This window comes from Syngnathus leptorhynchus, chromosome 5, assembly GCF_054491065.1.
Source record: "Syngnathus leptorhynchus isolate UIUO chromosome 5, UIUO_Slep, whole genome shotgun sequence".
Classification (NCBI taxonomy): domain Eukaryota; kingdom Metazoa; phylum Chordata; class Actinopteri; order Syngnathiformes; family Syngnathidae; genus Syngnathus; species Syngnathus leptorhynchus.
In genome coordinates, this window is record NC_141199.1 from 2567123 (window position 1) to 2580553 (window position 13431).

The 13431-nt window shown below is 41.7% G+C and overlaps 3 protein-coding genes and 1 long non-coding RNA gene across 10 annotated transcripts in view; 2 read left to right on the forward strand and 2 right to left on the reverse strand.

Moving 5' to 3' along the window:
- Positions 1-8523, forward strand: part of galnt7 (UDP-N-acetyl-alpha-D-galactosamine: polypeptide N-acetylgalactosaminyltransferase 7) — a 141830-nt gene extending 133307 nt beyond the window's left edge. For all 7 annotated transcript variants that reach the window (XR_015066098.1, XR_015066097.1, XR_015066099.1 and 4 more), the window contains one exon: positions 7763-8523. Coding sequence is in view for 3 of the 7 variants with exons in the window: in XM_085912565.1 (XP_085768691.1) it covers positions 7763-7869 (107 nt within the window). In the remaining 4 variants the exon portion in view is untranslated. The remainder of the gene's footprint in view (positions 1-7762) is intronic.
- LOC147056234 (uncharacterized) lies at positions 2982-6619 on the reverse strand. Its single transcript, XM_085911527.1, has 4 exons — positions 6559-6619; positions 5907-6104; positions 3407-3652; positions 2982-3293 (listed from the first exon to the last, which is right to left on the reverse strand). Exons 1-4 carry the CDS (start codon positions 6617-6619, stop codon positions 3004-3006), a joined length of 795 nt encoding a protein of 264 aa, XP_085767653.1. The 3' UTR covers positions 2982-3003.
- The window catches only part of LOC147056235 (uncharacterized), a 114055-nt gene continuing 105261 nt past the window's right edge, over positions 4638-13431 (reverse strand). The window contains exon 23 of the mRNA XM_085912556.1: positions 4638-6645. Within this exon, the coding sequence (XP_085768682.1) occupies positions 6634-6645 (12 nt within the window). The 3' untranslated portion in view covers positions 4638-6633. The remainder of the gene's footprint in view (positions 6646-13431) is intronic.
- On the forward strand, positions 9383-12057 carry LOC147056236 (uncharacterized). The gene is made up of 5 exons (XR_015066088.1): positions 9383-9533; positions 10062-10115; positions 10217-10314; positions 10451-10537; positions 10624-12057. It is a non-coding gene; the product is annotated as an uncharacterized LOC147056236 (long non-coding RNA).

The window sequence follows — 13431 nt, forward strand, 5'->3', positions numbered from 1 at the left end:
AGAGTTTGAAGGATTTAATGATTTGGAGTGACACAGAAGGTTTGAAAAACTATTAGGGCTTTTACGCACGCCCGGTCCTTCTCGACGGGAGCTCTCTTTTACCTCCGTGGATAGAAGTCGGAGGCCGGCGCTCGGCCGGCTGGCTGTCCGGGGACGGTGGATGGGGCTCGGACATGGCTTTTACGCACGCCCGGTCATAATCTACGGAGCTTTCTTTCACCTCCGTGGATGGAAGTCGGGGGCCGGCGCTCGGCCGGGTGGCTGTCCGGGGACGGTGGATGGGGCTTGGACATGGCTTTTACTCATACCCGGTCCTATTTATGGAGCTCTCTTCCACCTCCGTGGCTGGAAGTTCAGTAGTTGTTGGCTTGTTGAACTCTTGTTTTGTTAAATAAAGAGCCGTTTACCAAACCCACGTCTTTCCTGGTACTTTGTTAACGCTCCAATATAGTTGTATACTAGATCTGTGTGGCGCGCGTGCGGTGCATTGTTGACATGGAGGAGGAATTTGATCGATGGATTTAATGATTTGGAGTGACACAGATGGTTTGATAATATTGTTGTAATATGATAGTTATTTGAAATATACTTTATATATAAAGTATATTTATACTTCCGCGGCTGTGTACTCCCGGGGCTGGACCCGGCACGCCGCCATCGGGGGCGCCGCTGTTGCTGCTCATCCTTCTTCACCATCTGGCGTTCGGCTGCGGCAAATGCCTCCACTCATCTCTAGGATCTGCCACTTCTCAGTGTTTGTTATGGTTCTCCATTACACGCCGGCCGAGCTTCGCTGGCTCGTTCCCACACCTCCTCCTTTCGGCGAGCTGGTCAACGCACTTTGGCCCTTCTACGTCGACCACCCTACATCCATTGCGGATCTCGCCAAAAATTCTTCTGGATTTTAAACACCAAAGACTGTATTCCAACACTATGGACTGACTGCAGGTCACACACCGGCTTCCACACTTCCTCCCTACGCCATCGGGTCTGACGTGTGCCTATGCGGCGCATACGCGGCATTGTTTACATGAATAAAGCACGATCGATGGATTTAATTAATTGGAGTGACACAGATGGTTTGATAAATGTGTTATTTATGTAATACTTGAATAACTTTGAATGTTACGTCAGGCCCGTTCTCAGCTCCTCGTTTGTGTATATGTCACGTTAGCATACCGTATTGTTTAGCCTGTTGTTGCTGGTTCATGTATGTTTTTGATGTTTGATTTTGACAAATAAATTTGCCCCAAAAGTGCGACATATATGTTTTTTTCACTTTATTGTGCATTTTATGGCTGGTGCGACTTATACTCCGGAGCGACTTATAGTCCGAAAATTACGGTATATGTATATCTACAGTACTGCCACCATAACAACAACAAAAAAGAAAGATACAAAGGAAACAGAAATTTGACACAGGATAGCATATGATTTAAGTACAGCAATGCCTAGTTAACTGGGAGTTTGATAAGAGTTGATACCAATTTGATTTGAATACGGCAATGAAACATTAATTATAACATATTTTAACGGTTTGATTTGAATACACCGGAGTCCTCCCCTCTGAAGCCAGGCCTGGAGTTGGGGCTTGAAGGCAAGCGTCTGGTGTCTGGGCCTTCACCCATGGGGCACACCTTGAAAGCGCAAAGTGGGTCCCCCTTTCCATGGGATCACCACCTGTGGGAGGGACCAACGGGGTCAGGTGCAAAGTGAGCTGGGTGGCGGCCAAAGACCTTGAAGTTGCATCTTAAATGGACCGGAAGCCAATGTAAATTGGCTAATATTGGGGTAATGTTTGGCGTGACAAGCTATGATGATGGTGATCTGTGTGAGCAGTCTCGTCGCAGCATTTTGTATCAACTGTAGACTTTTAATACTGGACTTAGGAACACCAGAGAACAATATGTTACAGTAATCAAGGCGCGATGTAATAAACGCATGTGTAATCATTTCCGCAACACAAGTTGAAAGAGTATGACGAATCTTAGCAATATTACGGAGGTGAAAAAACACAGGTCTAGTTCTGTTCTCAATATGTTTTTGAAATGAGAGAGTTTGATCAAATATAGCACAGAGATTGGTTCCAGTATTACTTTGGGTGACCAATTATTAACATCTTGGTTTTATCTGGGTTAAGACGTAGGAAATTGAGAGACATCTATTTTTGTAAGCAAGGCAGGCCTCAAGATTACAACAATCCCGCGGATTTGTCATCAATAACGGTATATATAATTGGGTGTCATCCACATAACATCGAAAACTAATGTTATCTTTACGTATAATGTCTCCAAGTGGAATCATGTAAATGCTAAATAGTATTGGTCCGATCCCTGCGAGACACCACACGTAACATTAGTGAGCTCAGAGGTCGTGTTGCCATGCAGTGGGTCCTGCAAGATAGATAAGAATTAAACCAAAAAAATGCTGACCCTGTAATACCAATGCAGGTTTTAAGGTGCTTTAATAACATATTGTAATCAAATAATAGTACTGATGAGATGTTTGAATCCATAGCTAAGAGGAGCTCATTGGACACTTTAGCAAGTGCTGTCTCTGTGGAGTGGTTAGCTCTAAAACCAGACTGAAACAGTTCAAATCGATTGTTAGCGACCATTAAGCTGCTGCACTACTACTTTTTCAAGAATTTATGCTATGAAAAGGAGAATTGAAACCGGCCTATAATTACTGTGACGGTCCGCGTTAAGGTTTGGTCGCTTAAGTAGCGGTTTACTAATAGTGGTTTTAAAGGCTGTTAGCACACTATCAAAGAGGACAGACAGATTAATTATTTTTAAGACGGACGGTCCTAAAATTTGAAATTATTCTTTAACAAGTTTGACTGGAAGCGGGTCAAGTAAGCACGTTGTTTGTTTAGCCGCGCTAGCCAGTTGTGTAAGGCTTTCAAAGGACACATTTTCAAAAATTGAGAGGGTTATCGCATGATTGTCAGCTTCCGTAATCGCCAATCTTGACCGAGTGTTTGGAATGGGGACCGTGATCTCATTCGTAATGTATTGAATCTTTCAAGTGAAAATTTTCATGAACCGGCTGCCGTAGCGATAGCTTTACCACCCTATCGAATAAGTATTTAGTATTGTTTTTATTGATACCAATAATTCGAGAGAAATAATCAGTTTTTGCTAAAACGAGTGCTTTTTTGTATTTCAGGAGGCTGTCACACCATGCCTGATGAAGGTTTAAGACGCAGAGGTCGATGGGGTTTAACAGAGCCGCATTCAATTGATTTGTGAGATAATCAATTAAGCGGGAAATGCGGCCAGCAGCAGTAACTCAGAGAGCGCAGTCACAGTTATGGAGTAATATTACGGCTGCGATACTTTGATTGTGCTCCTGCCGTTGACAGAGAGCTCAAATAAAAAATTTGACCAGGTAGCAGTCGGACGTAACAGCACCGTTATATTTGAGGTTGCCAATCCTCGGGATATTACCAGATCTAAAGTATTTCCATTTGTATCCGTTGCTGCCTGTGTTGTCTGCGTAAAACCGAGCATATCAATTATTGTCTGAAACACCACAGTAAGTGGCTCTGATGGTAAATTTATATGGATATTAAAATCCGCCATCATTATTAGATTATCTGCATTTGTCACCAGGTCAGCCACAAATTCTGAAAATTCTTCCAGGAAATGAGATTAAGGTGGACAATGAGAACGTTAAAAGTTTTAAATGTGTTAATCAAATGAGGGCTGGGTCTAAGATCGGAATTGGAGATAAGGGCTACACCACCACCCTTCTTTCCAGGACGCGCAACATGCGAGCTCACAAAATTTGTAGGTGAGGCCTCATTAAATGGCAGCAATTCATTCAAGTCCAGCAAAGACAAAAAATGTTAAGCTTATCGTCTGTAATGAGGTCATTAACGAGTAGCGCTGACCTGAAAATAAAGATTGTTCAACGTCATGGTTTAGGGCAGAGGTCGGGAACCTTTTTGGCAGACAGAGCCATAAATGCCCATTTTTGAACAAATAATTTCCCGTGAGGGCCATACCATTAAAAAAAATCGATAGGTTAAATGCATGTACCGCATTGGCCCGAATATATATGTTTTTTGCATTGAAATAAGACTGAAAAAGTGGGGGGCGTCTTACATCCGTAATCTCGACGTTATACCCATTCACTTGTGTGCAGCGGTAAGTTAAAGGTTGCTGGTATCGACTGAGTATGTTGCTGTGAGAAGTTGAGCGTTGACTAATGTGCTGTATTTCTGTCTGTTGCAGAACCACACACACACACACACACACACACACACACACACACACACACACACACACACACTGCACACCCTTCATACCCTTTACACGCTTCATACAATAATCACACACACAAGAATCACATTCACACACCCAAAGACTCACCCATGTACACTACACACACCTGCTCTCACATCCTTACGACCAAACGTGTGCCCTTTTGCCAGTTTGCCTGTATGCCCTTATGAGCCACAGTGCCTGTTACTTTTTTGCCAATAATTCAATAAAGCAATCAAACACGTCTTCCCTCCTGTGTTCTGCCCGACACCCGGGAGCGAAAAGAGCATGACCAATAGCGGTAGCAGCATTATTTTATTGGACTGTTTTTTCCTTTTTCAAATTTGTTTCAAGACTACAGTTACAGTTAGACTTTACTTTGATGGTTAATGCAGTTATTGCAATTTTGTTGTTTTATCACAGTAGATTGGTTTATTTACATTTCAAAAACTAGAAGCTATTCATTTACAAATGTGATTGCATTTTAGTGTACATATTTAAATGTTCAGATATTAAGATGTGATAGACAGTTTTTGCATGATTTGAATGAGGCAAAATAACATGCTTTTTTGTATTGGAGAATAATGCGGTAGAAAGTTTCATTTTGGAATAAGTTGTGGACGAATGAAGCTAAAATTTAGTTATTTGGACATAACAAGGGGCGGTATGGACGGTGGAAGAACACACCATTCCCGGACACAACCATCTGTAGCTCAGTTGCTACTGTTGCGTGTTGTGCGGGATGTCCGTTGTTGAGCCAGGAAAGCAAAGGTGTGGAGTTTGGAGTTGGTTCTTTATTGGCAAGATCTTGGGTTGTTTAATGGCGGCCAATACACAAGGCACGGCGGCAGATGAAACAACAACTTCTGTCTCCAGGTCAGCTTGTTTTATACTGTCCGGAAAGGCGGGAACTTGTCACATGACCATTTCATACCTGGGGCGGGAACTTGTCACAAGACCAGTTCGTACCTGAGTGTGGGGGGCGACACCCCCCAGTGTGTGCGTGTGTGTTGTATTCGTGTTCTGATTGAGCAGTTATGTTTGCATGAAAAGATAAAAGAATTGAACATATATGAGCATCATATTGTACAGAGATTGTCCACCCTAATAGAACATGTCCACATTGCCGTTGCTCCCTCTTCAATCCCCCTTTTGACCTCGAAAGAGGTCAACAAAAAACAGAGCACAAAAAACCAACACTAAAGGTGATGATAGGGGACATGTAGGATCATGAAGGGTGATACATGATAAAAAACAGCAAACAATGACAGCAATAATTCTCAGTGAAGAGGAGGTTTTGCCTCAATATTCCAGTTCAATTTTAGTGTGTGAGTGAAAAACCTGCGGCAAGATGTTATAATGCAGGAAAAGTCTCACACGGTCCCTCTGCCTTAGGCGACCAGAACGTTATCAATACCATCAGTTTAAGACAAAAAATTGCTCGCGATTGTTCAGCCGTTGGGGGCTTGGCACGCCCACTGGTGGAGGGTGAGCACAATTCTCACCCCCTTTGCAGCTCTGCTCCGTCCGGGGAGAACCTGGAAAATGTCTGCTGCGCGGTCGTTGTCTTCAGTGGGCCAGGGTCGACTACCTGGCCACCAAGGGGGAAGAGGATTATTCTGCCTCTGTTTGAACCAAGGGCGGGGACGATGTCGATGGCGGCTCTGGTTCCTTGCAGGACCCCTTCACTGGGGCGCATTTGTAAGGACCCGTCCACCTTGGCTCCGTCCACTTCCGTCTCAGGATCTTCAGCCAGACCGATGGAGTTATTTAAATCTCGGCCGTCCCTTCCGGGTCCGCTGTCGTCTGCTCTGCAAACCTGGAACCAAAGAACTGGACAATAGGTTGGAGATGTGTGTGAGAGCGCTTATCGCCCTCCGAATCCGCAACCGGAAGGGTCGACGCAGGTCCCGGAAAACAGCGTCCGTTCTTATAGGGTCTAGTCAACGCAGGCTCCCTCCCCCTCCTTCTTGGGACCTTCAGCCAGAACGTTGGAGTGGTCTGGACCTTGGTTCTTGCTTCCGTATCCGCAGTAGTTTGCTGAGCAAATCTTTTCTGCAACCTTTGCAGTATTTTGAGATGTTTCTTCTGATCCTCTCATCACTGTGTGTTGAATTCTTACATGTCCTGTTAAGACTCCAAAAACAATTACATTTGACAAAACATTGAATCTTCCATTAGGCAAAATTATTCTACTTCCCCCCTTTTGACACATTCACGTAATGCGTCAATAGAGTTGTTGGGGAGCAGACGGGACCAGCAAGGTGTCCTGGACACATTATCATACTCATCCCGGCTGGACCAGATGGTGCCGTCTCGTCCAACCACAGGAAACGGGCCTTCTCCATCGAACCATTTGTCGTCAATGGTGCCCCTGAGTAATAATCAAATCCTAGGCCATTCATATGCGCGCACACACGTACAAACTAACAGACACAAAGGCGCACATTCATTCACCAGTGTGTGCGTGTGTGTTGTATTCGTGTTCTGATTGAGCAGTTATGTTTGCATGAAAAGATAAAAGAATTGTACATATATGAGCATCATATTGTACAGAGATTGTCCACCCTAATAGAACATGTCCACATTGCCGTTGCTCCCTCTTCACTACCCACAGTCAAATTTGGTGGTGGTTCCATCATGCGCGGCGTTGTTGATATAAAGAACGAGGAATTTGATCGATGGATTTAATGATTTGGAGTGACACAGATGGTTTGATAATATTGTTGTAATGATAGTTATTTAAAATATACTTTATATCATTATATGGGTCTGTGGAATAATTAGAAATGCAACTTACAATGGGTCCGACGTCAGCATATGCGGTGCATACGCGGCATTGTTTACATAAATCGATGGATTTAATGAATTGGAGTGACAAAGATGGTTTGATAAACGTGTTATTTATGTAATACTTACTTGAATAACTCTGAATGTTACGTCAGGCCCGTTCTCAGCTCCTCGTTTGTGTATATGTCACGTTAGCATACTGTATCGTTTAGCCTGTTGTTGCTGGTTCATGTCTGTTTTTGGTGTTGGATTTTGACAAACAAATTTGCCCCAAAAGTGCGACTTATACTCCGGTGCGACTTATGTTTTTTTTCACTTTATTGTGCATTTTATGGCTGGTGCGACTTGTATTCCGGAGTGACTTATAGTCCGAAAATTACGGTACACTTTTCTACACTCCTGGATACTCCAGCTACACTAGAAAATGATTTTAAAAGCCAAAAAAGCAGATTTTACATGATATGTGTGCTTTAAAGTGGCCTTGCAGCGCCATGTATGGCAGCAACCGCCCACTGGTGTGTGATTGTGTGCGTGAATGGTTGAATGTGAGGCATTGTAAAGTGCTATGAGCATCATACGGTGTTGAGAAAGCGCAGTGGTGTCCATTTACTATACAAAAAATTGTGATTCTTTTATTTTCCTATGATTTAACCAGTGAATGTTTTTGCTGCTGCTTTTAATGTAATTTTTTTTTTTTTCAGGCAAATGTTTAGATCGCTCAGACTTGCTCCACAAAGTGTTCATATCAAACTGTGACACCAGTAAAACAACTCAAAGGTGGGAAATAAACAACATTATGGCTGTATAAAGACTGCTCAACTCATGGACTACACTGAAGGACATCGATAAGCACCAATTATAAAATGCATTCATGCATGCTTTGACTGGGATATGGTCATTTAGATCTGAGCCTTTCGTGTGTCGAAAAATATGGCATCTCCTCCTCACCACCACTACCACGAGAAAAAAAGTAATTCTGGGTGATTGATAAAAGTTCCGGGTTAAGAATATTTACCAGCCTGTTATTTGCTTGAAATGCCTTTCCTGTGGTGCTATTTTATGCTACTGTGTGGCACTGGGTCTCCTATAAAATGATTAGGTTTTTTTTGTTTTGTTTTTCATAATGGAACAATTGCATTTATCTTATTTTAGGCCCGTGACTTGACTATATAAGTGGAAGAAGATATACAAAATCATTTTACTCCTGAAAATTGCATAATTCACTTCATAGTATCACTTTAATGGGATAAGCACATACTGACAATATGCCCATTTTGAGCCATTTCCTTCCTATGAGATCAAATTTAGCAAAAGCCTGAATTTCTAAAGCCTCTGATAACATTTAAGCAATTTTTTTAAGATGGTGTTAGTGTTGAGAGTAACTTTTTTCTCCGTCCATGATCTGCTGGAAAAATTGCTTATGGTGACCAATCATAAATATTAAAAGGTTTCAAAAATCTAATTCCTGGCTCTGGTGTCTTATTTTTTGTCCTTTCCTATAAATCTTTATTATTTGTATTTTATACCTGTCTGTATGCTCATTCAGCCTCTCACTGAACATTTGGTTTGTACGAGTTTCCATTGTCACGGGAGTTGTGACTGTTTGTGTCATGTCCTGTGTTGGTGATCTCACAGTGCTCGAGACTGCCCCTAAATCAGGGGTCTCCAAACTCTTTGCAAGGAGAGCCAGATTTGATAAAGTGAAGGGGCCCGGGGGGGGGGCAATAGTTTTTTCGGACATATTTGAACTGCAAAAATTTCATGCTGTCAAATCCGATTTTTTAATATATTTTTTATAGCGCCGGCTTCCCATTAAAGGGTTGAACAAGCCGGTGGGGGGGGGCTTGTCCGAGCGCTAACCACCTACCTGCGTGAAGCTGGCCCCCCAGCCCACGCAAAATTTAAGGAAAATAGTCTGTTTCGTTTGTGCTGGTTTGTGCAGCAAAAATGTTCGTTTGTGCAGCAACGATTTTCGAGTTATAAAATATTATTTTATAGGTCATCCAGAGTTCACCCAGCCCCCCATTTTCCTCCTTGCAGAAGCAGTACCGTTCGTTTGTGCTTCATTTGTGCTGGTTTGTGCAGCAAAAAGTTTCGTTTGTGCTACTCCGGTTTCATAGATATTAGACATTTATTTTATAGCGATGACGTCACCCAGCCCCCCATTTTTCTCCAAATGGACCCAAAATGGTACCGTTCGTTTGTGCTGATTTGTGCAGCAAAAAAATTCGTTTGTGCTGCTCTGGTTTCGTAGATATTAGACATTTATTTTTATCGCGATGACGTCACCCAGCCCCCCTCCCCTTTTTCTCCAAATGGACCCAAAATGGTACCGTTCGTTTGTGCAGCAAAAAGTTTCGTTAGTGCTGCTCTGGTTTCGTAGATATTAGACATTTCATTTATAGTGATGACGTCACCACATTTCGTCGCGAATTTCAATCCGGAATGCTCCTGGTGAAAGACGAATACAAGGTAAATATGTTCTTAGCCTTTTTTTTTTCTTTTTAGCTTACAGAAAACTTTCACTGCGGGAAATAGCTTTTAGTACGAGGATATTTCTGTAATTATGTTTTATCGTGCTCATTGATTAATTTCCTTGTTATCAATAAGCATATATAATTTTTTTTTTCAATAACATCTGAAGTGAAAAAGGTTCACTGCAACCTAAATTACCTGGTGAGTCTATGTCTGTTCCAAAACATTTATTAATGCAACAGTTAATACATGTATGTGAAGTTGATGACAGCCAGAAAAAGAAACTTGAAAATGTGACTATTTGCCAAAGGGAACCTCATCAACACTTTTTTCCCAACAATTCAAACAATGCATCACTGCACTGTGTTGAACACAGAATGTGGGAAGATCTTAGTATTTACTGATGCTGCTCCCAGGGATATGCAGTCCTGCAGTATGCCACATCCTGGGTCCGTCAAGAGAATACTGGGTTGGTCCTGGTTCAAAGGCAATGATTGCTCTCAAAGTAAAAGTCTTCTCTTTTAGCTCCAGACTAGAGGGAAATTCAAGCAAGGCAACTTTCTTGCAACTGCTACCAAGGTCAGTGTCAAACCACACAAACTCTCCCAGTTTGTAGCTGTGAGTAACATTACCTGAACACAGAGCCTTGCCTGTACTGTTGTCCTGTGTTTTGAATGAAGACGGACACTGGGAAGGATTTTCAATTGGCCTGAGGCAGAGAGAGTCAGGAAGGCTGAGTCCCTCTTCAACAGCAGTCTGAAGATAAGCCATGCCACAGGTCTGCAGGACAGCAATGTTTGCACAAACAAGTGAAACTTGCCTTGTTACTTGTTGGCTTAAACTGCAGTACTGTGAGGAGCATTGTTTTATCAAATAAACACTTGGGATATTCCTCATTGCGCTCTCAATTACAGTGGAGACGTGGCATTGTGCATCAATTTGGAGAGCACCAGAGGTCAGGAGGACAGGTTTGAATATTTCTCCCAGCAGTTCTGCCCTCTGTGAGTATACCTGTGGGTTCACACCCTGTGTTGTGATGGTTTTCACCAGGAGGATAGCATTAACATCATGCATGCTTCTCTGACAGCATCTGCACGACTGGGACACTGGAGCTGGTATGCCCTGTCATTACACCCTGATACAGGAAGATATGGCCAGACATGACCTGCGTGAAGCTGGCCCCCCACCCCACGCAAACTTTAAGGAAAATAGTCTGTTTCAGTCCAATGTCTTTGATACTGTCACTGTGAGGTGCACTGTATTTCAACATCTGCAATGAGAAAATGGGATTTTTGTCACCTAATGCCAAATCATTTTTCTCTTGCTTTGCCTTGCACAGGGTGGTCAAATTTGGCTGGTGGCTTGGCTCAGAGTCTCCGAAGTCCATCAGTTTATTTGCCTGTGATGCTCTCCATACATGTGGTTCCATCCTGCCCTCACAAAGTTCCTTGGCTACCTGCACACGCAACTGTCCAGATAGAAACCGCTTTGAGCTACCAGTGTGTAGGGAGTCATCACTGTTCTTAATGAAACAGTTCAATATTATTGGGTTGTTAATTTCTGACTCTCTGCCACAATTAATGTTGAGAAGGCCATGACACTCCTTGCAGTATCCTCTGATTTCAATATAATTATTTGAGACCAATGGATAGACCTTGGCTCTTTGAAAAACAAATGTGCAAGGAATTTTGACTGTTTTCCAGATGTGTTCGTTTATGATGTGGGTCCAGGTGCCAGGCTTCAAAATTGTCTATTCTCTTTTTTGGGTTCGACAGTTCTTATCTTTGTGTTCAGCCTTTTCTGGAATAAATTCCATCCACTTGTCAAAATGAATATGAAGCTGAAATGAAATGTGCTGTTTTTATTTCTATATTGTATGAACTTGTTTTTTTTATTATTCTTTTTACACATTTTACTTACATTGGTTGATGGTCACTTCCCAGAAAAAACGCTTTCTGTCACTCACTGTTATTAAATCTTGGGAGATAGTTGTGCATTTGTCGCTTGAAAAAGTTGCACGTCTTTGTTTTTCGCCACCCTGTTGCCACCCTGCAGAGGTCACTTTGCATGGATAATACATGTGTAAGAATTGAGGAGTTATCAGGATGTCAAGTGAAAAATTACATACATAAATACATGAAAGTGTTAATGAAGATGCATGATTTTAATCATGAAAAATTGCAATGGCACAAACAAATGGTTATGGTTATAGATCTATGGAGCAAGGATTTGACATCTCCAGAAAATAAATTAATATTAAATAAATGACAAATTGAATGATTCACTGAGCGCAAACAAATTTTTTTGCGGCACAATCGGTACCATTTGGAGTTAAATGGGGGCCGAGTGACGACAAACGAATTTTTTTGCAGCACAAACCAGCACAAACGAACGGTACAATTTTGGGTCCATTTGGAGAAAAATAGGGGGCTGGGTGACGTCATCGCTATAAATTAAATGTGTAATAACTAAAAAACCAGAGCAGCACAAACGAAACTTTTTGCTGTACAATCCAGCACAAACGAACGGTACCATTTTGGGTCCATTTGGAGGAAAAGGGGGGGGGGCTGGGTGACGTCATCGCTATAAAATGTCTAATATCTATCTACGAAACCGGAGTAGCACAAACGAAACTTTTTGCTGCACAAACCAGCACAAACGAAGCACAAACAAACGATACCATTTTGGGTCCATTTGGAGGAAAATGGGGGGCTGGGTGAACTCTGGATGACCTATAAAATAATCTTTTATAACTCGAAAATCGTTACTGCACAAACGAGCACAAACGACACAAATTTTTCCTTAACTTTTGCGTGGGGTGGGGGAACAGCTTCACGCAGGTCACAGTAACCACCTGTGTTAAATCAATTGAAAGAATCAAGTTAACTTCTTTATGACGCCAATCCCTTCGACGTTAAACGACGCTTGTGATGAATAACTTAAATTTGAGACACGTCGTCTAAAATAACCGCGTCATATGATGGCCCCCTTCGGTGATTTGAGGCTTTTGTTATATCTCGGAAATTGTTAGATGTCTTTGTTAAGACCTCAGGGATTCACACACTAGCGCACACTTGCCCTAGTTGTGCCGAAATAACTATTTATATGGGTCAGCTTTACTTCGTTGCCGAAGTAGCGGGCCTACACGTCTTCATTCGATGAAAAGTCGAATTAATGGAAGTATGACAATAATAGCATTTGAGAAGAAAGTCGATACATGAATCATTAATTCTAACACCGTATATTAATTCCTTACTGTTGAAATGCTTCAAATAACTCGATTATTAAAACGAAGGATAAATTCAAATGAAATAAACATTTATACGGAATGAAATTATCTTTCAAATAATTTTGACGGCAATTTAAGGCATCAATTGTCTGAGTTACATTTAAGAGCGGCTCTAAAAATACAGAACGAGCCCGCTACGGATTAATTACTTATTTGAAGTAAATGTTTAAACGAATTAAATATTTAAACGGAATGAAATTATCCTTCAAATAATTTTGAAGGCAATTTAAGGCGTCAACAACTAACGAACAATTGAATGGATTTGAATCAAACAATAATCCGACTAATCTAATTTGAACGCTTTTATTACTTGTATTTATCACGGTCCGATTTTATATCATAATAAGTACCTGCAACAGAATTGAATTGTCAAATCAAAATTAAACAATCGATCGCGTATGCCATACAAATTAGCGCACAACGAATTAAATGATTACCGTATTTTTCAGACTAAAAGTCGCTCGAGTATAGGTCGCATTTTGGGGGAAATTTATTCGACAAAATCCAACATCAAGAACAGACATGAACGAGCAACAACAGGCTAAACGATAGGTATGCTAACGTGACAAACACAAAGAGTTGAGAACGGGCCTGACGTAACATTCA

Bases quoted from the DNA above. Each gene is read 5' to 3' on its own strand.
- LOC147056234 (XM_085911527.1), bottom strand. From the start codon at position 6,619: ATGGAGAAGGCCCGTTTCCTGTGGTTGGACGAGACGGCACCATCTGGT. The intron at 6,105-6,558 runs GTATGATAATGT...CCTATTGTCCAG, and splicing joins ATCTGGTCCAGCCGGGATGA to TTCTTTGGTTCCAGGTTTGC. The intron at 3,294-3,406 runs GTCCGACTGCTA...GCGCTCTCTGAG, and splicing joins AAATATAACGGTGCTGTTAC to TTACTGCTGCTGGCCGCATT.